The following is a 27,519-nucleotide window of genomic DNA, read 5'->3' as shown; positions in this document are numbered from 1 at the left end:
AACAGGATGGTGAGTAGATACATGAATGGATAGTGGGTAGATGGATGCATGTCACATAGGAGGATGGGTGAATAGATAAAAAGAAGGAAGGATGGAAGCATACATGGACGGACAAATGGAAGGATGGTAGATGGATAATGAATGGATACAAGCATGGATGGACAGACTGAAGGATTATGGACAGATGATGAATGGGCAGAGGGCAGAATGGTGAATAGATGATAGATGGATGAGTATGTAGATGGCAGATGGGTGGATGGATGACTAGATGGAAGGAGGAATGTGTGCATGGATGGATAGATGGAAGAAAGGAAAGAAAGATGAACATATGGATGAATAGATGGCAGATGAATAGATGAAAGGAAACAAAGATGGACACATAAATAAATGGGTGGATGAAATGAAGAAAGAATAAATGCATGAATGGATGAATTAATGAAAAGAAGAATGGATACATGGATGGATAGATGGATAGAAGGAAGAATAGACAGATGCATGGATTGAAGGATGGATGGCGGACAGACAGAAGAGAATAAATGCATGCATTGATGGATGGATCATGTATGGATGGATGGAAGGATGGATGGATGGATGGTAGATGGATGATGCATAAACAGATGAAAGTAAGGAAAGACAGATGTATAAATGGATTGATTAGGTAGAAGGATGGAAGGATGGAAAAACAGATGCCTGAATAGATGAATGGCAGTTGGATGAATTAAAGTATGGGTGGATGCATGGATGGATGGATGCATAGATGGATGAATGGTGGATGGGTGGATGGATGGAAGGATGGATGGACGGATGCATAGATGGGTGGATGAGTGGTTTAGATGGATGGGTGCATGAATGAACGGATGAATGGTGGATGGATGCATGCATGGATGGATGGATGAATGGCAGGTAGATGGATGCACGGATGGGTGGATGAATGGTGGACGGATGCATGGATGGATGGACAGATGAATGGTGGATGGATGGATGAACGATGGCTAGAAAGATGCATGCATGGATGGATGGATGAATGGTGGATGGATGGATGCATGGATGGGTGGATGAATGGTGGATGGAGGCATGGATGGATGGATAGATGAATGGTGTATAGATGAATGGATGGACAGAAAGATGCATGGATGGATACATGGAAGGAAGGAAGGAAAGATGGACAAATGGATGCATGGATAGATGGATGAATGGCAGATGAGTGGATGAATGGAAGAAAAGATGGATAGATGAGTAGATGCATAGATGGGTGGATGAATGGCAAATGGATGAATAGTGGATGGAGGGATGGATGGATGGATAGATGGTGAAGGTCTCAGACCTCTCCTTGCAGGCCAAGTTGGGGGGCTCACCTTGCTGGCCAGTGGTGAGGTGCCTGGTCTCCCAGCCTTCTTGAGGTAGCTGACCAGGGAAGGGGTGCCTGCCCGGGACTCATCATCAGAGCTGGTGTGTGAGAGGTCAGCATCTCCAGTGCGTGCCAGCTCATCGGCCGTGGAGTAGCCTTCGGAGAGATCAGGTGCCACCTCCTCTGCCTCCTGTGGCAGGCGCTGCGAGCGGCCGTCCTCCTCAGGCAGCTCGCTAATGGAGTCCAGTGTGGGCTCACGGCTCATGCGACGTTTCTGAGCCAGGGCCTCCCACAGTAGGTGCAGGTCACCCTCCTGGGCTGCCTCGGGGGGCAGGCTGGGCTGAGGAGGGGCCTCATCCACAGAGGCTGGGCTCAGTGCCACTGAGGAAGGCAAAAGACCAGTCAGTGGGCTAGTTCAGAGCCATCACCCCAGACCTCAGCTGCTTATCAGTATGTAGCTGGGCTGTGGCCTTGCTAGGCCTCTCTCCCCACCTGGCACTAGCTACTTCAGATGGCACAATCTTTGCAAGTCTCAGAGCCCCTGAGCCTCGGCTCCCCCACTTTGAGTGGGGCCTCAGTCTACCTCCCTGCACAGGGTATGTGATGACCGGAACAGGAAAGGACTCTGCAAAAGCAAATTGGGCTGATTTGAGCCCTTCTGGCCCTGCTTCTGGGATAGAATGCCTAGATTCATGGGGGTGCTGGCTGCCATGCAGGGAAGATAAGGCTCAGAGTTCAGGGGACAGGCCTCAGAGTGTGGGAGGGCTCGGAGCACTGGGGGTTTCAGGGGGTTCAGAGTACAGGGGATGTCTGTGTGCAGGGGCCCAGAAGCTTAAAGGGACCAAAATAGAAGAACCAAGGGCTGCACCACCCAGGACCTGCTCAGGGACAGGCAGGCTGGCCCAGGCCATCAAGGCTCTGTAACATGGGGTTTGCTGCATCTCCCTATGGAGCCTCAGTCTCTCCCATGTGATGGGGTCCTCAAAAGGGCCCTCAGCCCTTCCCTGAGAGAGCCTGTGAGAGGAAGGCCAAGCTGCACCCCCACACCAGAGCTCCCCACCCTGGAACCTGGAAGGACAGGGACAACGCACCCTGGAAGGTGGCAGCCGTGGGGCAGGTGGAGCCCTGGGCCAGGCCACAGTGGTACTCGCCCTGGTCTTCTGCCGTGAAGTCCCTGATCACCAGCATCTGTCGCCGACCCTGGGAGACCACCTCAAACCGCCCACTGGGCTGGATGCACTCCGTTCCCTTGTGCCAGATGACCTCGCCAGCCTCAGCCGCCACCTCAAGCTCCAGACAGACATCCTCACCAGCTGCCACCTGCCGGCTCTCAGGGGCTGAGGACTGGGGAGGCACAGGCTTCGGTGGCTCTGCTGGGGAACAGCGCCCACAGACAGAGAACAGGCCCCATCAGCAAAGATGCACCCAGGGTGCAGGCCCCACCCCCGGGGATCCCTCCCCAGGCCCCAGTGAAGCAACTCACCAAGCCGCACTGTCTGGGGCAGGTGAACCGGTTCCCCAGCACCCACAGGGCCCACAGCTGCCACACGGAAGCGATAGGTCTCCCCGGGGGTCAGGCCATCCACCACACACTCGGGTCCAGGCACCAGCTCGTGGCACAGCCGCCACTGGCCTGTGGCCCCCTCCTTCACCTCCACGCGGTAGCCACAGAGACCACCGCCTCCATCACTCATGGGAGCTGCCCAAGACAGTGTCACAGTGTGGCTGCTGCGAGCCACCACTTCAGCATCCTCTGGGGGGTCAGGGAGGCCTGGGGAAAAGGGGGACCGGTCAGGGGGGTGGCTCCCTGTAGGCACCAACAGTCCCTCTGGAAGCCACTGGGCTCTGATACTGGCTGCAGGTGCATGTCACATGGAGACTATATGTGCCCAGAGCCCACCCAGCGTGGAGAGCCCCTGGCATCTCTGTACCTCCTGTCTCCCCAGAGCTGGGCTCAGATCTGCATTAGGAGTCGGGGGAGCTGAGGGGAGATAGGGCAGGACGAAGGGACCTTGGCCTTAGGAATCCACAGGGTGGTAGGCTCATGCATGGTTATGCCTGGCCAAGAGCAGCCTCCCAGACTCCCATAGTCAGGCCCATATCCGCAGGCAGTCAACCCCAGGCTCTGGAGTGGGCAGACGCTGCAGAACCCAGCCCAGGATGGTCACCCACGCACTCGCCAGCTCTGGAGGCAGGGCGCGCCCCAGACCCAAGCTGCAGGGGAGGGAAAAGGGACCTCGCCCACCACCCACCCAGCACGGTGAGCCGCGCAGAGGCCACAGCGTCGCGGCAAGCGAAGGTGACCTCCCCGGCGTGGTGGGGCTGGGCGCTGCGCAGCAGTAGGGCGTGGTGACTGCCGTCGGCGGTGACAGTCCAGTCGCTGTCATCAGGCTGCACCGCCGCGCCATTGATGTACCAGCACGCCTCTCCCACGGGCACCGCCTCGCTGAGCGTGCAGGTGAAGCGGGCCTGCGCGCCGGCCCGGACCGCCGCGTTTTTCAGCGGCTCCAGGATCTCCAGGCGCCAGCCTGCGGGTGTGCCCAAGGAAGGGTTGTGAGGGCAAAGGCCGGAGCAGGGCCTGGGCTTCATACCCTCGCTTCGTCCCACCTGCGTGGGTGGGAGGGGTCTGGGAGACCGAAGCTCCCCACCTGCGGCCCCAGCAAGCCCCTCTCCCGAAGACAGCCCAGCCTCCCACGGGAGACACCTCTCATCTGGCCCCCGGTCCTGCTTGCCTTCAGCCCAGCCTCTTGGGGGTCCCAGAGACCAACACGTCCCCCTCCTAGCTCCGGAGAGCCTCTGGTCTCAGCGCATGGCGCCCCACACCGTTCCACCCCTCCTGGGCTTCTACCCACTGCGGAGCGGGTGGCTCCCGGCCTCAGGTGGGAGGGGCCGGCCCCTGGCGAACCCTGCCCCTTGTGCCGCTCCCAGGGCCTCAGCCCCTCTGCAGCTCCGGCGGCCCAGCCTCCTGCCGGAGGGTCTTGGAGACTGACGTCCCCTCTGCAGCCGCAGCCCCCAGCCCCCAGCCCCGCCCCCTCTGCCGCCCGCCCACCGCAGTCTCCAGTGGGAAGGATCTGGCCCCGCCCCGCACCGGCACAGCGCAGTCACCTCGGACCGTGAGGAACGCGGACGTCACCATATCCCCAGCCAGGAAGGTCACCCGGCAGCTGTCTTGCGGCCGCAAGTTTTTGAGCAGCAGCAGGTGGCGCAGGCCGTTCTCGAAGAAGACCACCTCGGCGTTCTCGGAGGTGTGCACGGGTTCGTCGTCCAGCAGCCAGGTGTGGGCGGCCACCTCGGGCTGGGACAGCTGGCACTCGAACAGCGCCTCGCCGCCCTCCAGCGCCTCCACGTTCTCCAGCCCCCGCACCACCGTGTTCTTGGCTGCGGGGAGAGGGATGATCAGACCATGCCCGCGCTTCCAGGGTCCCCACGTCCCTTGGGAGTGCCCTGAAAACTACAAAAAGCCAAACAAAATGCCCCCTCCCCAGAAGCTATGTGGAGGCGGGCACTCAGCGTCCAGGGTGGAGCCACCCGTGCCTGCCTCTGTGGTCACCCAGCACTCCCCCATCACCACCACCACGCCCTGCCCACTTTAGCACTGGGCTCCTGACCTCACAGGTGAGAAACCTCACAGGTGTTCACAAGACTAGAAACTCGCCAACCGCACAACCAGGCTCAAACACGGCCATGAGGCTCAGAGCCATGCTTTACCCGCCATGGCCCTGCTGCAGCTTCAGGGTCTGGAAACATCCCCCTTTCTCTGCACCCCCAAACAGAGCTACCAGACCTGCTGCATGGCCCCTGGGATGCCATGCTTAGACTCACAACAACCAGAGACCTCCTCCCTAATCCAGTGCCCTCCGCTCTCCCCTCCCTTTCTAATTCTCTTGTGGGTTCACATGTAGGAGTTTCGAATTTGGCCACACATTCTTCATGGAAGCCACAAGTTCAGCAGCTGTGCATGCCGTGCCTACCCACAGCTCAGCTCCCGGTGCAGCAAGCTTACCACCTATGGGGCCTGTTCCCACCTGTCCGAGCCACCTGTGTCCCAGCGCCACCAGACACTGCCTGCCATTCCACTATCACTGCACAGCCCAAGCTGTGCCAAAGCTGCCCCGGGCCTGGGGCTGCCCACCAGGCGGCCTCACCTTGCACTTGCAGCAGGGCCACTACACGGGTGCCCGCAGCCTCGCAAGAATAGATGCCACTGTCACAGGGCAAGGCCGGCCTGAAGGTCAGCCTGGCCACGTTCCAGTCCTGCTCTATGATGACACGGTGCCCATCCGTGCGCACCTCCCGCTCGTCCATCTTCCACGTGGCCTGCACGGGCCGTGAGTACTGGCAGAGGAGCTCGGCCGAGCCACCCTCCTCCACAGCCAAGTCCTGCATGGCACTGACCACCTCCACCACAGGATCTGTCGGCCAACATGCCGGACATACGTCAGCCCCCGGAGCTGAGCCACTGCAGCCATCCCACCCTCTGCTGTCAGCGTTAGAGGCTTCAGCGGCAGCAAGCACAGAGCTGTGGCAGGCAATGGCAGAGCAGTGACCGCCTGGCACATGGCCCAGGGAAGGGGGCCCACCACGACAGCCCAGGGCTATCCACTGCAGACACACCTCACCCCCACCCATGGGGGATAGCAATGTCAGGCTTGGTCTCTTTCTAGGGGGGCCCCTCCTGGTCCCCTTTGCCCCTACCTCCCTCTGGCCCTGGGCACATGGCCCCAACAGGGACATACACCCTCCAAAGTCCCCCTACCCCATGCCCTCTGTCCCTGGCTCAGGAGCCAGAGCCCCAGCCCAGCTCGCCCCTTCTGCAAGGACTCTGCCATCTCTCTTGGGGTCCCCATCCCATCTCCACTGTCCAAATCCTACTCCACAAACGGCTGTTTGCCCCAGGACCCAGGTGAACCTTCCACATTTTCTTTGAGGGCGCACAGGGGGCAAAGGCACCATGTGGGTCACTGGGAGGGGGCTCCCATATGGCCAGCTCTTTCCCAGAAGGGCACAAACCCAGCCTGAGCCCACAGCAGAGGAAGCAGGTGACAGCAGGGGTAGGCTTGGCAGGGGCTGCTCTTGCCTCCACAAGGGACTGGGTTTCATGGCTGGGCACGTGCGGCCAACAAGGTGATAGCCAGCAGGGCACAGGTTGGTGTCCAGCTACACCACTCCCTAAGCCCAGACTTCTCATCCACCCTCCATGCCCACCTGTGCTACTGCAGGCAGACAGCATGCATAGAGTGGTGCCCACTCTGTGGCCCTGGGGGCCAATCCCTGATCCCAGGAGCCCGCAGGAAGCATACAAAAGTGCCAGCATGGCAGGGGTTCCCATCGGCCAATACCTTTGATCAACAACTTGGCCGTGGAGACCAGGGGCCCTGCATGGAAGGTGACAGTGCCGGAGTCGGCCACCCCCAGGCCTGAGAGCATGAGGGAGTGAAAGATCCCGTCTCGCACAGCGATGGCGCTCTGGGGGCCATCCTGTAGCAGGGTCCCATCCAGCCACCAGCGGGCCTCCGGCCCACCCGCGCGAGACACCTCACAGGAGAACGTGGCCACCTCCCCCGCGAAGACATCCACATTCTGCAAGCCACGTACCAGGCACGGCGCTGCCTCTGCACAAGAGGGTAAGAAGGAGGGCGAGGCTGGGACACCCTGGAGTCCACAGGACTGGGCCACTTTAGGGTTCACTGGTGTGAAGGTATGGCCCAAGAATAGATTGTGTCTCTGCTCCTAAAGCCCTCAGAAATTCCTGAGTGTTCATAATGTACTCCTTTGACTACATCTGAGTTTATGCTAATGAGGTCGCTCAGGTAGGGGTCCTGGACAACATCAGAATGGGCCCCTAGAAAGGCCAAGTGTTCAGAGGGTTGGAATTTTCCCACCCTCCCACCTCTAGAAAGGGGAGAGGGGAACAGAGATTATGCTCTATAAAAGCTCTTAAATGAGATTTGATGAGTTCCCAGGTTGGTGAAGATATGGAGATACTGGGAGCATGGCATGCCCAGAGAGAACATGGAAGCTCTATGCCCACCCCCACCCCCATCCTTTGCCCTTTAAATCTTTTCCACATGGCTATTCCTGAGCTGTATCCTTTATAATAGCTGCTCAATACAAGTGTTTCTATGAATTCTGGGAGCTGCCTTAGCAAGTTAATCAAACTCAAGGAAGGGTAGTGGGAACCCCATTTCATAGTTGTTCAGTCAGAAGTGTGGGTGGCTTGGGACTTCCCACTGGCATCTGAAGTGGGGCAGTCTTGTGGGACTGAGCCCTTAATCTATGAAATCTGACTCTAACTCCAAGTAGAGAGTATCAGAATTGAATTGAAGTGTGGACAGCCAGTTGCTGTCTGCTAGAGAATCGCTTGGTGTATGGCCCCCACACATCTGGTCACAGAGTGTTCTGTGCTGTGAGAGTATAATAGAAGAAAAACAGTGAGTGTGTTGTTCTCTAGAATTGGTGTTAGAAGTGGGACTTGGCCAGGCATGGTGGCTCATGTCTGTAATCCCAGCACTTTGGGAGATCAAGGTGGGAGGACTGTTTGAGCCCAGGAGTTCAAGACCAGCCTGGGCAACATAGTGAGACCCTGTGGAGGCATGTGCCTATAATCCCAGCTACTCGCAAAGCTGCGGTGGGAGGATTGCTTGAGCCCAGGGGGTTGAGGCTACACTGAGCTATGTTCACATCACTGCATTCCAGCCTGGGCAACAGAAGACCCTGTCCCCTCACCCCCACCAAAAGTGGGACTTGCTAGAATAGCCTTGGGGCTAGTAGTAACTGGTATGGGGGCCACCCTCGTGTCTGCCAGAGCAGGCATCACCCAGACCAGGAGGGTGACCTAGGGTTAGGGAATAGAAACCCACCCTGATCACAGAGGGGGACACAGAGGCCACCCACAGTGAGCCTGTGGAGAGTGGCTCAGCTCCAACTCATAGACCCGCACCCCCACACACCCCTTCAGAACATGCCTGGTTTCACCCACAGGAGACTGATGACAGGCACACATGTCCTTCTCAGCAGGCAGAATGGACAAGCTCCAAGCCCCATGGCTGGAGTTCTTTCTGGCGTTTGGTGCCTTATCTGACCCAATGTGGGTTGGGAAGGAGAAGCCACAGGGCCTGCTACTGTGAGCGGATGGCAGTTCACCTCAGAAAGTGAGTTCCCTGTCCCTGGGGGTGTGGAAGCAGACGCTTCTCCCATCCCAAGAGGGCATTTTGTCCAGATGTCCTCCAAGGTCCCTTCAGCCCAGAATTCCAGAGCCCTTATGTTGAGTGGCAACTGCTCCCTGCCTGGTCACACAGCAGGGCCCAAACTCAAGGAGCTGCCCAGTGCCTGCCCTGTGCCTTCCACACTCTCCTCCTCCCTCCCACCCACCTCTCAGATGGAAACTCAGGGTGGTCACGGCAGATAGGAGAACGTGCCCAGGCTACTGCTGCCCACAGAGTTGAACCCCACACTCCACAGGCAAGGGAGGAAGACAGAACCAAAGGCTTATTCCACCACCTGCTGCCTGGGATCAGGCAACGGAGATGCCGGCCTCCATCCTTGCTTGCCCCTGAGAAACTTCCCAAGACCATCCTGTGAGCCTCCTCACAAAGAGAGAGAAATTGCAGTTGGCAACGCCCAGACACTTCCATCCCATGGGGTGAGGAAGCGTGAGTGGGGAGAACTTACAGAGATACCAGCCACCCATCAGGACAACACCAGGCAAATCAGCCCCTGTGCCCACCCAAGCAGGCCCTCCACTGGAAGCCTCTCCATGCTCTTCCTCATGTGCACCATTGACACCCCAGTGCCAGCTCCCGGTCCTCCCTTGACTGTCTTCCCCACGTGCACACCTGACCACCTCCTCATCTTGCCCCACCAACTCTTCATTCTTGTCTCCAGCAAGTTTCCAAGCTCTTCCACCACACCACCTACCTGGGCCTGGGATGGGCACCCATTTACACACCTGTGCCAGGGCCCTCACCAAAAGGTCACAGCCAGGTGTCTGTACATGAGCCAGCTCACCCAGGCTGAGAATACCTCACCTAGAGAGGGGCCAAAGCACAGCCCAGCTCCATGCTGCTCCATACAGTTGCCCACTCTGATGAACACACCAGGCCCCTGCTATCCTGCCCCTGCTCAGGACACCTGGGAAACTTCCCGTCTTCATCACTCAACTTGAGGGCACTGGCATCTGGAACCTTTCCCGAACCCACAGGCAACAGAACTGACTGCATCTGTCTCCTTTTAAAGACTTGGGAGTGGGAGGTGGCACCTAGGATGAAGGACACACTATCTCCATGTCCAACTCCTCCAACAGATTGGGGATCCCCTGAAGGCAGACTGCATCTGGCCCATCATGAGGTTCAGGACTTGGTTAAGGGTAGGAGCTTAGAGGGTATATTCTATGGTGAATGAATGGATAGCAGGTGGATTGTGAATGTATGACGGATGGTGGATAGATGGTGGATGAATGAAAAGATAGGTGAATAGTGGATGAGTGAGTGATGAATACATAAGTGGATGGGGGAAGGGTAGATGGATGGTAGATGGATGGATGGGTGGATGGTAGATGAATGGAAGGATGGGTGAATGGACAGTGGATGGATAGATGGATAGTAAATGGATGGATAGCGGGTGGATCAGTGGTTGGGTGAATGGATGATGGGTGTGTGAATGGATAACGAATAGATGAATGGATGTTGTATAAATGATGTATGGATGGTGAATGTGTGAATGGGCAGATGGATGGATATATGGATGAACAGCGAGATGGATAGATGAATACTAAATGGATGGATGGTGGATGGGTGGATGGTGAATGGATGGATGGTGGATGGTGAATGGATGGACGGTAGCTGTATGGATGATAAATGGATGAATGGATGGATTATGAATGCATTGATGGACAGACGATAGAAGGATGGATGATAGATGAATGGAGAGATGGATGGATGGATGGATGGATGGATGGATGGATGGTGGATAGCAGATGGGTGGAAGGTGGATAGATAAATGGATAAATGGATGAATGAATAGATGGATGATGAGTACACAGATGGGACCCGTTTGAGACCTAAAGGTAGGACAGTAGGGGAAGAGCACTCAAGAACAAGTACTCAGGGATGACCAGCTCTGGGGGCAAGGTATGACCCAAGCTGAAGGTTCCTAACATCTTGTTTGCATGCTTGCCCAAATCCATACACTTGTCATAGGCATGTTTTTGCATCTGCACCTTTAAGCCTGTCAGGCATGCAGATGTGTGTAAACATGGATGTGCTGGCATGTGCGTGCATCCGTATCATAGGAGTAGGCATTTGGAGGGTGGAAGTCAGGAAGGTCCTGCCTCCACCTTAGGGCCCAAGCCTATGGCAGCTGGGCCCCCCATCTCCCTCCCACAGGTGGCATTAATCCTGGACAGGGACCCCACGCACACCTTGGAATTTCTCAAGACTATCTCCACCAGCCTACCCCCCAGTGACCTCTCTGGTCCATGGCTTCAGTGGCCAGGGGTTGGAAAATTGCCAGCCCCGAGACAAGATCACTGTTGGAAGTCTTGGGTTTCTGCCCCCCGCCCGCAGACAGCTGCCAATGGGTAGGATGTGCTGGTGCCCAGGAAATTGGGCATCTGCGGGCAGAGTGACTGGTGTGGAAAGGGGCTGCCCACCTGTGACTTTCAGCTGGGCCTCAGAGCTACACGTGCCCACGTGGAAACTGACAGTTCCAGCATCCTCGAGGGTCACCTAGGAAGCAGGGAGAGACATGCTTTGCCCTGGGAGCCCCCTTCCCGACCAGGAGGAGCCCAGCCAGCTTGCCAGACCTCAATGACAGGAGCTCATCACCTCCCCAACACAACCTCCGGGTGGCAGACCTTCCCGAATGGAGTTGGAAGCATCCCCGTCCTGGTACACTTAGGTCCCAGAGGCCTCACCTTGTGCAGGGTGAGCAGGTGGAGTGTGCCCTGCTCCACAGCGATGTCATTCATCTCATTGGCCTGCAGGGGCACCCCTCCTAAAGCCCAGCGGGCTTCCTGGCCTGAAGCTCTGGATAGCCGGCACTGGAAGCTGGCATCCTGGCCCTCACTGAGCTGCACGTCCTGCAGGGGCTCCAGGATGGTCACCTCGGGAGCTGGACACAGGGGAGGCATGGGTGTCAGCCTCAGCATCTGAGGTGCCCCCTCAATCAACACAGTCTCATCATCCTGGGAGTCCATCCCTGGGTATCCTCCCCCAGTGCACAAAGGCACACACATGGGGGCCTGTTCTCAGCTCCCCATTCCAGTTGCAGGCAGAGTCTGCTCTAATGGACAGTGGATAGGTGAATGGATCAATGGAAGAATGAATGGATGCATAATGGGTGGATGGATGGCTGATCAATGGATAAATAGATGGACTGTAGATGGATCGATGAATAATGGATGGATGATGGATGGATGAATAGTGAACGGGTGGATGGATGGGTGAATGGATAAACAGATGAATGAAAGGATGGATGACGGGTGGGTAAATGGGACTAGTGTGAGAACTAGAGGAGATGGTGCAGATGACTGAGGGCTGGGAGTGGGCTATGGTTTGCAGTGGCCCCCCTGCAAGGGCCAAGACCCAAAATCCAACACTGTGTCAGCCTACTGGAAGCCCACGACAACCTGCCCCACCAGCCTGACTCAGCCCACTCTCCCCTGACATCCTAGGGCCACCCTGAAATGCCAGCTCATAGGTCCACCTCCCTGCTAGGCCCCCAGCCTCTAAAGGCAGGAAGCTTTGCCGTCTGTCTCCATACCCAGCAGGGCCCGGACATTCTCACCCCATGCAGTCACTGGTGGGGCCCGCCTGTGGCTACCTCTGATGGTGAGCTGGGCAGAGGAAGCATGGTTTCCCAAATGGAAGGAGACAGTGCCAGCATCCTCGGGCGTCACACCCTTCAGCCGCAGTGTGTGGATGCGGCCATCCCGCACAGCCACCTCTGTCACCTCATTGCTTTGCAGTGGCAGGCCCTGTAAGCACCACTGCACGCCTGTGGCTCCAGCCCTGGACACCTCGCAGCTGAACTCAACATCCTCATCGGCCGGCACCTCCGCATCAACCAGCCCCCGTACAATGGTCACCTCAGGCTCTGAGGGGTGGGGCGAGACGGTTCCCTTTACCAGCCAAGTAAAAGAGCCCAGGCCAAGCTCCCACACCCCCTCCTCCAGGAAGCCTTCCTGGGCACTCTCACTCTTCTGCCATGGCCCATCTGTCCCACACGGCTTTTGTCCCCTGATGTGCTCACAAGCACAGATCCCGCCATGACACTGAGCTCTTTGGGGAAAGAACCTGGGCTGGAGGTGTGGGCCAAGAGGGCAGTTGTGTCTCAGGAATGGGAAGGGGTTGTGGGACACTCGACTGCCTGTCCACTCCCACACTGCAGCCAGCTCCACCCTGGCTAGCACAGCAGGGAGGCAAGGCTTGCAGGAGAAACAGGTTGGGGCTCAGCAGGGCACTCACACACCGGCCTCAGGGGTGGGCTTGAGGGGCTGCAGCCTGTTTCCTTGCTGCCCAGGTTTTCTCAGAGAGCCCTGACAGGTACACCAGGAGGTGCAGGGGTGAGGAGGAAGACAGCGTGAGAGCAGGGGACTCAGGTGCACCCAGAAGGCAACCATAAGGGAGTGGGATGGCAGGGAAGGGCTCACCCTCTCCTCTGGGAGGCCCCACCGCTCACCTGTGACCCTGAGGGAGGCAGCGGTTTTCTGGCCGCCTGTTACGCAGGCATACTCGCCCGTGTCCTTGGCCTCCAGTTGGTGGATCAGAAGCTCCCGCGTGGCCCCCTGGCTCCGCATCTCGTACTTGGGGCCCGCATGCAGCTCCACACCCTCCTTGAGCCATTGCACCGTGGCCCCCAACTCTGCATCACTCAGCTGACAGCACAGCCGGGCTATGTCACCTGTCTCCTGCTCCAGACTCTGAAGCTGAGTCTTGAACTTAGGCCTGGGGACTGGGGGGGATGCAGGAAGGGATGCTTAGTGCCCCTTGCCGCTGACCAAGGGTGAGGGGCTGTGGGAGGCAGGGGCTGGTGAGCAGCTCACCACGGACAGAGACGCTGGCCATGCTCTGTGTGTAGCCCGTGTCACACGTGTAGTCACCCGCATCCTCCTGCTCCACTCCGCGTACCAGCAGCTCCGCAGCTGCACCATCCTGCACCATCTGGTACTTGGCACAAGGGAAGAGCTGTAGGGAGCCCTTGCGCCACTCCACGCTCACACCCGCCCGGCTCAGCTCGCAGCGTAAGTGTGCAGTGCCCCCCTCATCCACCTCCTGGGGCTGCAGCTCTTGGAGGAACCGCACAGGCGCGGCTGCAGGGGAGGGAGCAGGGCATGAGGGCAGGTCCCTGAGGAGCTATAAGGGGGAACTAACAGGTGTGATACAGGGCAGAGTGGGGAGGGGGAACTGCATCAGAGCAGCTACCAGGAAGGAGGCAGGGCCTCAAGGCAGGTAGGAACCCCACCCTGTGGAGCCCTGTCTCCTCAATTGGGAGCCCCAGGTGGGGAGGCAGCCCCGAGGGTCCGCCCAAAGCACAGGAACTGCGCCGTATCCTGGGCCACGCTAGCCTGGGAGCCCACCTGTGACAGTGAGGGTGGCACTGGTGGCCTGGGAGCCACAGCTGCAAGTGTATTCACCAGTGTCTTCACGTTGTAGGCCCCGTAACACCAGCTCCGCGGTGCAGCCCTGAAGCCGTGGCTCCCGGCGCCCATTGGCCTGCAGCTGCAGGCCACCCTTGCTCCAGACCACTGTAGCAGTGGGCTCAGACAGCTCACACTGCAGGGTGGCCGTGGAGCCCTCCTCCGCCTGCAGACTCTGCAGTGGCTCCCGGAACACTGGCTGTGGGGCTGCAGGGGGCAGGAGGCAGGGTCAGCTCCAGATCTATACCAGGCATCGCTCTCCAGGCCAGCAGATGAGGGCCTGGGCTCCTCCCAGCTCCCTGGCCTGGCTCCACAGGAGGTGCTGCCTCAGATGGTACTGGGGACCACCAGTCTGTGATTCAGGGGTGAGGAGGCAGCGTGGTGGGAAAGCAGGGAGGGGCTAGATCTACCCAGGGCTTAGGAGGCTGTCCTCTCACCCAGGAACCCACCCCAGCCCCCACAGGGCCACACACCCCAGATCCCAGGACAGGGATGTGTACTTCAGAACCCAGGGTGAGGCCCTGTACCCCAGACCTGAGGGCAGAGCTGAGTTCCCCAGATCCCAGGGCGAGGCCAGGGCCCAGGGCTACAGGTTCCACCTCCCCTCTGTGGGCACCCAAATCCCAGGGCAGGGATGTGTACTCAGACTCCAGAGTGGGGCCGTGTCTTCCAGACCCCAGGACAGGGCCGTGTCGCCCAGACTCCAGGGCAGGGACCAGGTTCCCTTAGACCCTCAAGTGCCACGGGGGCTGTTTGCCCCACAAGGCTACACTGAGAACCAAGGCCAGCCTGCAGGGGCCAGGGCTCTAGGTCCTGCCTCCCTTTCCTGGGCACCAGAGGCCTCCCTCTGAGAAGGACATGAGACCCTGTGGCTAAAAGACTCCAGGTCTCAAATGAAGGATGGCAGAAAGTTGGATTGATTAGGTGGTGATGGGAGGCAGTGGGAGGGAAACAAGGTGGGAATTCCTTCCCTACAACCATGACTGGTACATAAGGTCACATGGCTGAAGCTCAGTACAGACACCAGGGCACAGGATAACGTTGGAACCCATGAGCAGAGGGGACAGAGGAAACAGCAGGAGAAAGAGGAAAGGAGCATCCGCAAGGAGGTGTGCTGTGCCTGCAACTGCACACGGAGGAAGGACACACACCCACATCAGTCCATGTGGCCACGTGTGGTCATTACCCTTGACAATGAGAGTGGCCGATGTCTTCTCCTGCCCACATACACATGAGTACTCCCCAGTGTCTGCCACGGACAGGCCATGAATCTGCAGCTCACATCTGGTCCCATCCTGCCTCAGGTTGTATCTGTCCCCATCTCTGAGGGTTTCAGGTCCCTTCCTCCACTCAACAGGGGCCGCCTTGCTCAGCTCACACTGCAGCATAGCCGTGGCCCCTTCTGTGGCCTCTTCATTCCTCAGACCCTTTGTGAACTTGGCGGGCAGGGCTGGGGAGGTCAGAAGATATGGACACAATCATGCCTCTGAGCCCACAGAAGAGACAGAACATGGATGACACAGAAAAGACAGAACCCAAATGGACATGAACCACATGGGGATGTGCTGAGCACAGGCTGTGCACTGTGGCTTCCCTCAGTCCAGGCTGTACAGCACATGACCATGGCCCCTTCTGTGGCCTCCTCACACCTCGGTCTTTATATGAATCTGGCACATATAGAGCTGAAGAGGGCCAGACACACAGGGAAATCAGATCATCTGGAGCACTTTGGTAGACAGAATATGAGGGAATGGAGGACAAGACATAGAGCCCAACGGGGCAATGTGACTGAACCCATGTTGGTACACAGGTGGGAGCTGGCTAGAGATGCTGCTTTCTCCTGGTTTCTGCAACAGTCCAGGAGGCTGGAAGGGATTCTGGGGAATTATGGGAACAGGATGACATGGACACAGGGAGATGACATGGAATGAGTGGAGACGGACGGCATGAAATCAATACTGGCACACCAGAACATGGCTTTGCTTGGCCACATGTGATCTTTACCCCTGATGGTGAGTGTGGCTGAGGTCCTCTCCTGCCCACACACGCACGAGTACTCCCCAGCATCCGCCACAGCCAGGCCACGAATCTGCAGCTCACACCAGGTCCCATCCTGCCTCAGGCTGTGTCTGTCCCCATCTCGGAGGGTTTCAGGTCCCTTCCTCCACTCCACAGGGGCCGCCTTGCTCAGTTCACACTGCAGTGTGGCCGTGGCCCCTTCTCTGGCCTCCTGGTTTGTCATGTTGTCTATGAATCTGGGCGGCAGGGCTGGGAAGGACCAAGCAGTCACTGAGATCATCAGACTATCTGGACAACTCTGTGGACAGGACACAGACACACACGAGGAACCACACAAACCACCAAAGGACCACGGCAGAATAAGCAAACGAATGTACAGAAGGCGAGAAAGCACATGGCCCAAGAGGAACAGAGAACACGCAGGGATGGGGATGAACAGGAGGACATCTCCTGATGAGGAGAAGCGGAGGCAGGAGATGCCCAGAGGACCCCAGTTAGAGGACATACAACCTCAGGGTTCCCACAGGGCTGCCACCTTTGGAAGTAGAAGGTGGTAACACAGAGACACATAGATTCCAAGCCGCAAGTCCATGTGACGACACAGGATCTTTACCTCTGACAGTGAGTGTAGCTGAGGTCCTCTCCTGCCCGCACACACACAAATACTCTCCAGTGTCCTCCACAGCCAGGCCACGAATCTGCAGCTCACACCTCGTCCCGTCTTGCCTCAGGCTATGTCTGTCCCCATCTCTGAGGGTCTCAGACCCCTTCCGCCACTCCACGGGGGCCGCCTTGCTCAGCTCACACTGCAGCACAGCTGTGGCCCCTTCTGTGGCTTCGTGATTTCTCACATCTTCTATGAATCTGGCTGGCAGGGCTGGGAAGGACCAAGCAGTCACTGAGATCATCAGATTAACTGGACAACTCTGTGGACAGGACACAGACACACACAAGGAGGCACACAAACCACCACAGGACCATGGCAGAATGAGCAAATGAATGTACAGACGGTGAGAAAGCACATGGCCCAGGAGGAACAGAGAACACAGTCCCCATCTCTGACGGTCTCAGGTCCCTTATTCCACTCCACAGGGACCACCTTGCTTAGCTCACACTGCAGTGTGGCTGTGGTCCCTTCTGAGGCCTCCTTGGTCTTCAGATCTTGAGGGAATTGGGTAGGCAGGGGTAGGAAGGGTCATATGGACAGAAGCCATCAAGCCCTCTGGAGGATATGAGGGACACACCTGAACATCCAGGAAGAAAACAGAAGCAGGAAGGCTGGAGAGACTTGGGATGAGGCGGACCAAAGTGCATTTGACAGTCAGTACTTCCTGCATTCTGCCTGTGAGGTGCAGATTGGGTGGGAGATGGGCTCCATCTTGGATCTCTTCTCAGAGGGCATCTTATCCTACCTGTGAACTTTCATTATGGGGAAGCAAGACAGGCTCCTCCAACTTGCAACCCACATATGCAATAATGTGATGGACATCTCTCTATGATGACACAGTAGGCACCTTCAGGTCGCAACATCCACTGCCCCATTGTCATCCCTCACACAACAGATAGCCTGACCAGACAGGGCTTCCATCCAGCAGTGCCCATGCCTAGATACACCTGGGCTCACCATACAACATCCCAGCCCACACAAGGCCCTGCTACCTCCATCCAACATGCTCCTGGACTGACCCTACTGAATCCACATTCCCACATATTACCCTGACTCATATCACCTAGATCATGACAGACACCAGATGTGGCCTTGAACCACACCTCTGAACCTCCAATCTACCATTCTCTCTTGCCTCCTGACTCCAGGCAGGGGGCTCACAAGTTAGCAGAGCAGGGCCTAACCCGATTACATAGCCATAGACTGCTATGGGTTGTGTGTCTACAGAAGTCAAATGTTGAAGTCCTAACTTCCACTATTTCAGAATATGACTGTTTTTGAGATAGGGCCTTTAGAGAGGTGATTAATGCTAAATGGGATCACAAGGGTGGCATCTAATCCAATATAAACGCTGTCCTTATAAGAAAAGGAGATTAGGACACAAACAAAGAAGGACCAGTGAAGACACAGAGAAAACAGCTGTCTACAAGCCAAGGAGAGAGGCCTCAGAAGGAGCCAACCCTACTGACACCTGGATCTCAACCATCTAGCCTCCAGAATGGTGAGGAAATATATTTCTGTTATTTATACCACCCAGTCTATGATACTTTCTTTATGGCAACCCAAGCAAACAAATTCAGACTTTGGTACCAGGAGTGGGTACCATTCATCCATTTATCCATTTATCTATAGCTATTTGTCAAAGGAACAAATACCTATAAACGTGGACATGGCTTTAGAACTCGGTAATGGGAGGTAGCTGAAAGATATTTCAGGTGCATGCTGAAAAACAGTGCTTGCAGGCAGCAATTGTTGGTGAAAACATGGGTGCTAAAAGTGATTCTGGTCAAGCCTCAGATGACAATGGGGGACATATTATTAAAAACTGGAGAAAGACAGTCATTGTTATAAAGTGGCCAAAAACCTGGTCAAATTTTATTCTAGTGTTTTGTGGACGGTAGGACTTGCAAACAACAAAATTGAATATATTTACCTGAGGAAGTTTCTAAGCAAAGAATTGAAACCATAGCCTGGTTTCTCTCTAATATGAAAATGTGAGAGGAGAGAGATAAATTCAGAAAGGACTTGTTAAGCAAAAAGGAACCAGAGCTTGAACACACAGAAAACTTTTCAGGCTATACATATTGCAAAAAAAAAAAAAAAAAAAAAAAAAAAATGAGAAAGCATTATTCTGGGGAGAATATCAACACTGGACAACCATTAGCAAATGGTTTGTGGTTTATGGATCCATTCAGGTTTATGGATCCAGGTGTGTGGTTTATGGATCCATTCAGCCCTCTCAGCAGAAGCCAGCAATAAAAATGAGATTATCAAGGAAAGATCTGTGGAGAACTCTTTCGTCTGGTGGCTTTGACCCACATGGATCACATGGGACAAAGTTTTTGAGACCTTTATACCAGAGGAAATGCTGCTAGCTTGAACTGAATGGAACAGAGATGGGACAAAATGGAGGAAGGTTGTCAGACTTCTGAGAATCCACAGGATGGTCCAATAGAGCTACATGGATATAAACATGATATTCTGCAAGAAAAAGGAATAATGACCCAAAAGTTCGTTCGGGGTTGATAGGCATGGCATTATAACCAGGGGGTAGAGGGCACAGGCCTGGAAGTAAGGCTGTCTCCTCCTCAGTTACAAAGAGCCAGACACCTCCACTCAGGGCTGAGGGGGTAGAGTAGCAACCTTGTTGGGTCCAGAGGACTAGGCATTAATCCAAAGCCTTAAAACCTAATGATATTTGTCCTGCTAGGGTTACACCTTACTTGGGACCCATGACTCATTTCTCCTTTCCAGTTTCTCCCTGATTCAGAATGTCCATCCTATGCCTGTCCCACCATTGTGACTTCAAAGCAAATAACTTGTCTGACTTCACAGCCTCACAGATGAAGAAAAATTTTGCCTCTGTATGAGTCACACTTTGTCTCCCTCACAGTTGACTCAGATGATATTTAGAGGCGATTTGGACTAGTTGATATTGAAATGGGCTAAGATTTGGGACTGTTAGGAAGAAGTAAACATATTTTGCACGTGAGAAGGCCATGAATTTTGAGAATCCAGATGGTGGAGTGTTATGGTCTGAATTGTGCCTCAGAAAAAATGCATATGTTGAAATCCTAACCCCCAGTACACTTCAGAATATCACTGTATTTAAAGACAATCATTGAAAGGTAAAATGAGGTTGTTAGGGTGGTTCCAAATCCAGTATGACTGGTGCTCTTATAAAAAGAGGTTAGGACACACATATGCACACAGAGGGACATCCATGTGAAGACACGGGGAGAAGACAGCTGTCTACAAGAAGAGAGGAGCTGACACCGTGATCTTGAGATTTCAGCCGCATATTTCTGAGAAAATAAATCTCTGTTATTTGAGCTACCCTGTCTGCAGTGCTTTGTTAAGTTAGCCTGAGCAGATGAAGACAATACTCCTTTAGAAGCTTGGAATGACCACAAGGATCAATCAGAACACTGACCAGACTGAAGAGGGGCCTGGCCTGAGCCATCGCTTTGTCTGTCAAAGGACATACATTTCCTGACCTCCATGCCTGAGGCCCAAGAGCTGGTGGACATCCACAGGCCTTTGCAAGATGGCAGGGGCCCCAGACAGCTCTCCTGGACCCTGACACCTACCTGCTGCTCTCCCTGACACCTGGGGACCCTGCACTATTCACCCCTGGGGTCTGTATGCCCAGGCCCTAGATTAGGCCATCCAAGTGGGTTCTCAGTGTGCATTTGTGAGATGGACCACACAGATGAGTGACTGAATAAAATGTCAACGACATTGAGAGACACTGGGAGAGCACAGACCATGTGGCTTAAGTAGGGGAAGACAGAAGTCACTCAGGTGGTCACATGTGGTCTTTACCCCTGACAGTGAGCACGGCTGAGGTCCTCTCCTGCTCACATATGCACGAGTATTCTCCAGCATCTGCTATGACCAGGCCACGAATCTGCAGCTCACACCTGGTCCCATCCTGCTTCAGGCTGTATCTGTCCCCATCTTTGAGGGTGTTGGGCCCCTTTCTCCACTCCACGGGGGCTGCCTTTCTCAGCTTACATTGCAGTGTGACTGTAGCCCCTTCTGTGGCCTTCTGGCTTCTCATGTCCTCTATGAATCTGGCAGGCAGGGCTGAGAAGGACCAAACAGTCACTGATATCATCAGACTGTCTGGAGGATTTTTTGGACAGAACATGGACACCAATAAGGAGCCACACAAACCACCAAAGGACCATAGCAAGATGAGCAATACACAAACAATGAGAAGGCAAATGGCCCAGGAGGCACAGAGAACACACAAGGACGTGCATGAGCAGGAGGACATCTCCTGATGAGAAGGGGAGGCAGGAGATACCTAGAGGGCCCCAGTTAGAGGACAGACAATCACAGGGTTTCCACAGGAGATGTGCCACATTTGGAGGCAGAAGGTGGTGACACAGAGAGGTGTATACACCAAGCCACAAGCCCACATGGCCACACAGGATCTTTACCCCTGACAGTGAGTGTAGCTGAGGTCCTCTCCTGCCCACATACACATGAGTACACCCCGGTATCTGCCATAGCCAGGCCATGAATCTGCAGCTCACACACAGCCCCATCTTGTCTCAGGCTGTATTTGTCCCCATCTCTGAGAGCCTCGAGGCCTTTCCTCCACTCCACAGGGGCTGCCTTGCTCAGCTCACATTGCAGTGTGGCTGTGGCCCCTTCCATGGCCTCTTCATTCCTCAGACCTTCTGTGAACCTGGCAGGCAGGGCTGGTGGAGGGATCAGAAAGACACGGACACAATTACACTGAGCACATGAAAAAGACAGGACATGGATGGCACAGAGAAGACACAAACCCCAACTGGACACAGACCACATGCAGGGTATGCCAAGCACAGGCTATAGATTCCCTCTGTTCAGCCTGGTAACATCACAATCATGGCCCCTTTGTGGGCTCCTCAGGCCTCAGAGATAACGTGAATCTGCCATGCAGGGCCAGAGAGAGTGAAAAAACACAGAGAACATTAAATTCCTTGGAAAGTGCTGGTAGACAGGACATGACAAGATGAAAGACAAGACACAATCCAATAAGACAGGGCCCACAGTATCACAGGCATGGGAATCTGGATGTAGATGAGAGTTTCTTCTGGTTCCTTCAGCAGCCCAGGAAGCTGGAAGGGATAGTGTGGCATGAAGTGAACAGTGTGGCAGTCTGGGGGAGACCATGCAATGAGCAGAGATTGATGGCAAGAAGTGAACAACTGGACACCAGAATGCAGATCTGGACAGATGGACTTTACCCCTGACGGTGAGCATGGCCGAGGTCCTCTCTTGTCCACACATGCATGAGTATTCCCCAGCATCCGCCACAGACAGGTCATGGATCTGCAGCTCACATCTCGTCCCATCCTGCTTCAGGCTGTATCTGCCCCCATCTCTGAGGGTCTCAGGGCCCTTCTTCCATTCCACAGGGGTCACCTTGCTCAGCTCACACTGCAGTGTAGCTGTGGCCCCTTCTGAGGTCTCCTTGGTCTTCAGATCTCGAGTGAATCGTGCAGGCAGGGCTAGGAAGGGTCACACGGACAGAAGCCATCAAACCCTCTGGAGGATCTGAGGGACACAACCTGATTACGCAGGAAGGAAACAGAAGTAGATCTTGAAGACATGGGATAAGGCGGACCAAAGACCATGTGAGACTGAGGTCTTCCTGTGTTCTGCCTATGAGGTGCAGATTGGCTGGGAGATGGGCTCCATCCTGGATCTCTTCTCAAAGGGCATCTTGTCCTACCCATGTCCTATCATTACTAGGAAGCAAGACAGGCTCCTGCAACTTCCACATATGCAATAATGTGATGCATCTCTCTCTTCTCTCTCTCCAGCCTCATAGGAGGCACCTCCTTGTCCTGACACCTGCTTCCCCATTCTCATACAGGAGATACCCATTCCAGGCAGGCCTTCCATCCAGCACTGCTCATGCATGGGCATACCTCGGCTCACTGCCAACCATCCCAGCCCACACAAGGACCTGCTGTCTCCACCTCACTGCTCCTGTCCTGACTTTACTGGATACACATTGCCTTGGCTCAATCACCAAAACCCCCAACAGACTCCAGATGTGGCTTCTACACCACACCTCTGACCCTTCCACCTGCTGTCCTCTCTTCCCTCCTGATTCTAGGCAGAGTGAGAGCTCACAGGGTACAATGGAGCAAGCCCCACCCTGGTTACCCCGTTATGGTCTGATTGTGGCCCCCCAAATTCATATGTTCAAACCTAACCTCTAGAACCTCAGAGCATGACTGTATTAAAGATAGGGCCTTTAAAGTGGCAACTAAGGTTAAATGAGGTTGTCAGGGTGTGCCCAACTCCAATATGACTGGTGTCCTTATAAAAAGCAGATATTAGGACACAGAGACACACTGAGGAGTGACCATGTGAAAAAACAGAAGACTGCATCAACAAGCCAAGGAGAGAAGCCTCGGAGGAAGTCAACCTAATAACACTTCAACCTAGACTTCTAGTCAGAAAACTAACACAAATATTGGTACCAGGGGTAGGGTGCCATTGTAACAATTATCTAAAAATGTGGAAGTGGCTTTGGAACTGGGTAATGAGTGGAGGCTGGATGATATTTGAAGTGCATGTTGGAAAAAACCTAGATTGCTGTGAACAACCTGTTCATGGAAAGATGGACATTAAAAATGCTTCTGGTCAGACCTCAGATGGAAATAAAGAACAGGTTATTGGAAAGGGGAGGAAAGGCGATCCTCATTATTAAGTGGCAAAGAACTTTTCCGAATTGTGTTGTTGTGTGTGGAAGGTAGGACTAAGAAACAATACAATTTTGCATGTTTAGTTGAGGAAATTTCTAAGTAAAGTGTTGAAGGTGAAACCTGTTTTCTCTTTGCTGCTTATTGTGAAGTGCAAGAGGAGAGAAATAAATTGAAGAAGGAATTGTAAATAAAAAAGGAACCAATACTTGAAGCTTTGGAAATTCTTCAGCCTAACCACATGGTAAAAAATGAGAAATTGTTCTGAAGAGAACATCAAGGGTGTGGGTAGATAACCATTTGCTAAAGCACCAGGTGTGCAATTTATGGATCCAATGAGTCATCTCAACAGAAGCCAGGAATAGAGATGCAGTTATCTGGAAAAGCCTCTTGTCTGATGGTGTGGACCTCCATGAATTGCATGGGAGGCCAACTCAGTTTTTGATAATCTTATACCAGCAGATTGGAGTGAACTGGATTGAGGTGGGATAAAATGAAGGAAGGCTATCAGACTTCAGGGATTCAACATAATGAGCTAATATCACTATATGGCTGCAAACATGTCTTACCCTTCAAAATAAAACAACGGCCCCAAAGGCATCAGCAGGGCTGCCACTGCCACTAGAGGTCCAGGGATCAGGACCACCTCTTCCCAGAACGGAGGGGGAGAGGCTGTTACCCAAGGATGAGTGGATAAGATATTACCCAGGTCTGAGAGATTGGGGATAACACTCTGGTTGGCATGGAGGACTGGAATTAAGTCAAAGAGAATTATTTTTCAGACTTTGGGAAAAAAAAAGTAGAGATGGGGTCTCACTGTCACCCAGGCTGGAGTGCAGTGGTACAATTATAGCTCACTGCAGCCTCAAGTGATCAAGTGATCTTCATGCCTCAGCCTCCCTAGTAACTGGAACCCCAGATGTGCACCACCACACCTAACAAATTTTTTTTTCTTTTAGAAAAAGGGTCTTGCTATATTTTCCAGGCTGGTCTAGAACACCTGGCCTCAAGTAATCCTCCTGCCTCGGCCACTCAACGTGCTAGGATTATAGTCGTGAGCCACTGTACTGAGTCACCAGCCTTAAAATCTAGTGAAATTTGCTCTGCTAGGTTCAGACCTGCATAAGATCCATGACCCTTTTTTTCCTTCCAACCTCCCCTCTTTTGAACAGGAACGTCTATCCTATGCCTGCACCACCATTGCATCTTGGAAGCACAAAACTTGTCTGGTTTCATGCTTCACAACTGAAGAAGAATTTTGCCTCGGAATGACTCATACTTCACCTCCCTCACGCTTGACTTAGATGCATTCAGATGAGATTTTGATTTTGAGTTGATGCTGGAATGGGTTAAGATTACGGGCTGTTAGGAAGGAGTAAGTGTATTTTGCATGTTAGAAAGTAATTAATTGTGGGAAGCCAGAGGGCAGAATGTCATGGTCTGAATTGAGTCCCCTCACCAAATCCATGTATGTTGAAATCCTAACCCCTAGTACTTCACAATGTCACTGTATTGAAATAGTATCTTTGAAAGGTAAAATGAGGTTGTTATGATAGGCCCAATCCAATATGACCAGAGTATCTACAAGCCAAGAAAAGAGGCCTAAGGAGAAACCAACTGAGTGACTCCTTGATCTTGGAATTTCAGACTCCAGAAGTCTGAGAAAATAAACATCTGCTGTGAAGTTACCCAGATGCAGTGCTCTGCTGCGTCCGCTGAGCAGATAAAGGCAGCAGTCCTTCAGGAGCCTGGCATGACCACAGGAACTACTCAAACGTTCTCAGCAGATTCAGTGGGGCCTGGCCTGACCACCTCCTCGGTGAGCCCCCAACCCTACTGTGCATGTCCATCAGCAGAAACACAGGCCCTCACCTCTAGGCCTGGGGCCCCAGAGCCCACGCACATGTGCAAGCCCCAGCAAGATGCCAGTGGCCCCAGACAGCTCTCCTGGACCCTGACGTCTGTCTGCGGGGCTCTCCTTTGGGTCCCTGCCCTATTCACCCCTGAGGTCCATATTCCCAGGCCCTAGATTAGGTCATCCAAGTGGGTTCCAGGTGCATTTGTGGGATGTATCACACAGGGGAGTGATTGAATGAGATGGCAATGACATCAAGAGGCACTGGGAGAGCACAGATCATGTGGGTTAGGTGGGAGAAGACAGGAATCACTCAGGTGGCCACATGTGGTCTTTACCCCTGATGGTGACTGTGGCCGAGGTCCTCTCCTGCCCGCACACACACGAGTACTCCCCAGCGTCTGCCATGGACAGGCCATGAATCTGCAGCTCACATCTGGTCCCGTCCTGCCTCAGGCTGTATCTGTCCCCACCTCCGAGGATCTCAGACCCCTTCCTCCACTCCACGGGGGCCGCCTTGCTCAGCTCACATTGCAGCATGGCCGTGGCCCCTTCTCTGGCCTCCTGGTTTTTCACACCTTCTATGAATCTGGCAGGCAGGGCTGGGAAGGACCAAGCAATCATTGTGATTATCAGACCGTCTGGAGTACTCTGTGGACTAGACATGGGCACCCACAAGGAGCCACACAAACCACCAAAGGACCACACATGAAAGAGCAAACAAATGTACACATGGGGAGGAAGGAAATGGCCCCAGAGGAACAGAGAACACAAAAGGAGAAGGACATGCACGTGAGGACACCTCCTGGATAAGACGGGAAGAGGGAGATGCCCAGAGGACCCCGGTTAAAGGACAGACAACCATGGGGTTGCCACAGAACCATGCCACATTTGAAGGCAGAAGGTGGTGACACAGAGATGTGTAGACACCAAGCCATGGTCTACACAGCTACACACGATCTTTACCCCTGACAGTGAGTGTGGCTGAGGTCCTCTCCTGCCCGCATACACATGAGTACTCCCCGGCATCCACTACAGCCAGGCCACGGATCTGCAGCTCACACCTGGACCCATCCTGCCTCAGGCTGTGTCTGTCCCCATCTCTGAGGGTCTCATGCCCCTTCCTCCACTCCACCAGTGCCACCTTGCTCAGCTCACACCACAGTGTGGCCATGGCCCCTTCTGTGGCCTCTTCATTCCTCAGACCCTTTATGAACTTGGAAGGCATGGCTGGAGAGGTCAAAAAACACAGATATGATCACATTCTCTGAGTACATGGAAGAGATAGGAAGGACGTGGATGGCAGAGACAAGGCACAGAACCCAAATGGGCACAGGCCACATGGGGGTGTGCTGAGCACAGGCTGTGGACTGGGACTTCCCTCAGTACAGACTGTACAGCACATGGCCATGGCCCCTCCTGTGGCCTCCTCACATCTCAACCTTTACGGGAATCTCTGGCACCCAGGCCCAGAGAGGGTCAGAAACACACAGAGAACATCAGGGGAAAGAGTGTGACAGGAGAGAAGACACAGAATCCAACGTGACAATGTCAACAGAGTCCTCGGAGGCACACAGTGGGAGCCGGCTAGAGAGGCTGCCTCCTCCTGCTTCCTGCAACAGCCCTGGAGGCTGGAAGAAGCTCATGCAGTTACACAGGCGGGCACAGACATGGGGAGAGAAAGCAGCATGGGCAGAGACGGATGGCGTCAACACATGGACACGAGAGCACGGCGCTGCTTGGCCGCATGTGGCCTTTACCCCTGACGGTGAGCATGGCTGAGGTCCTCTCCTTCCCGCACATGCACAGGTACTCCCCAGCGTCCTCTGCCACCAGGCCGCGGATCTGCAGCTCACACCTGGCCCCGTCCTGCCTCAGGCTGTGTCTGTCTCCATCTCTGAGGATCTCATGCCCCTTCCACCACTCCACGGGGGCCATCTTGCTCAGCTCACACTGCAGCGTGGCCGTTGCCCCTTCTGTGGCCTCTTTGTTCCTCAGACCCTCTGTGAACTTGATGGGTAGAGCTGGGGGAGGGTCAGAATATATGAACACAATCATGCTCTCTGAGCACATGGAAGATACAGAACATGGATGGCACAGAGAAGACACAGAACCTAACTGGACACAGGCCACACGTGGGGTGTGCTGAGCACAGGCTGTGGACTGGGGCTTCCCATGCTCCAGCCTGTCAGCACTGTAGCTGTGGCTCCTTCCATGGCCTCCTGAGTCCTCACACTTTATGTAACTCTGGCTGCCAGAGCCAGAGTATGTCAGACACAC

At 54.5% G+C, this 27,519-nt stretch overlaps 1 protein-coding gene across 4 annotated transcripts in view; it reads right to left on the bottom strand.

The window, feature by feature from the left end:
• Positions 1 to 27,519, bottom strand: part of OBSCN (obscurin, cytoskeletal calmodulin and titin-interacting RhoGEF) — a 168,660-nt gene that overhangs the window by 59,289 nt on the left and 81,852 nt on the right. For 2 of the 4 annotated variants that reach the window (XM_055233742.2, XM_055233743.2), the window contains exons 45-64: positions 27,000 to 27,263; positions 26,206 to 26,469; positions 25,578 to 25,841; positions 21,915 to 22,178; positions 21,120 to 21,383; positions 20,497 to 20,760; positions 16,618 to 16,881; positions 15,990 to 16,253; positions 15,172 to 15,435; positions 13,926 to 14,192; positions 13,392 to 13,658; positions 13,028 to 13,300; positions 12,170 to 12,442; positions 11,262 to 11,458; positions 10,998 to 11,073; positions 4,454 to 4,726; positions 3,601 to 3,876; positions 2,832 to 3,119; positions 2,440 to 2,721; positions 1,356 to 1,729 (exon numbers count right to left, since the gene is read on the bottom strand). In XM_055233742.2, the coding sequence (XP_055089717.1) occupies positions 1,356 to 1,729; positions 2,440 to 2,721; positions 2,832 to 3,119; positions 3,601 to 3,876; positions 4,454 to 4,726; positions 10,998 to 11,073; positions 11,262 to 11,458; positions 12,170 to 12,442; positions 13,028 to 13,300; positions 13,392 to 13,658; positions 13,926 to 14,192; positions 15,172 to 15,435; positions 15,990 to 16,253; positions 16,618 to 16,881; positions 20,497 to 20,760; positions 21,120 to 21,383; positions 21,915 to 22,178; positions 25,578 to 25,841; positions 26,206 to 26,469; positions 27,000 to 27,263 (5,222 nt within the window). The remainder of the gene's footprint in view (positions 1 to 1,355; positions 1,730 to 2,439; positions 2,722 to 2,831; positions 3,120 to 3,600; positions 3,877 to 4,453; positions 4,727 to 10,997; positions 11,074 to 11,261; positions 11,459 to 12,169; positions 12,443 to 13,027; positions 13,301 to 13,391; positions 13,659 to 13,925; positions 14,193 to 15,171; positions 15,436 to 15,989; positions 16,254 to 16,617; positions 16,882 to 20,496; positions 20,761 to 21,119; positions 21,384 to 21,914; positions 22,179 to 25,577; positions 25,842 to 26,205; positions 26,470 to 26,999; positions 27,264 to 27,519) is intronic. The other 2 variants (XM_055233744.2, XM_063613986.1) reach the window with 1 other exon arrangement.

This window comes from Symphalangus syndactylus, chromosome 19 (genome assembly GCF_028878055.3).
Source record: "Symphalangus syndactylus isolate Jambi chromosome 19, NHGRI_mSymSyn1-v2.1_pri, whole genome shotgun sequence".
NCBI lineage: Eukaryota > Metazoa > Chordata > Mammalia > Primates > Hylobatidae > Symphalangus > Symphalangus syndactylus.
This window is presented reverse-complemented; position numbering and strand designations above follow the sequence as displayed.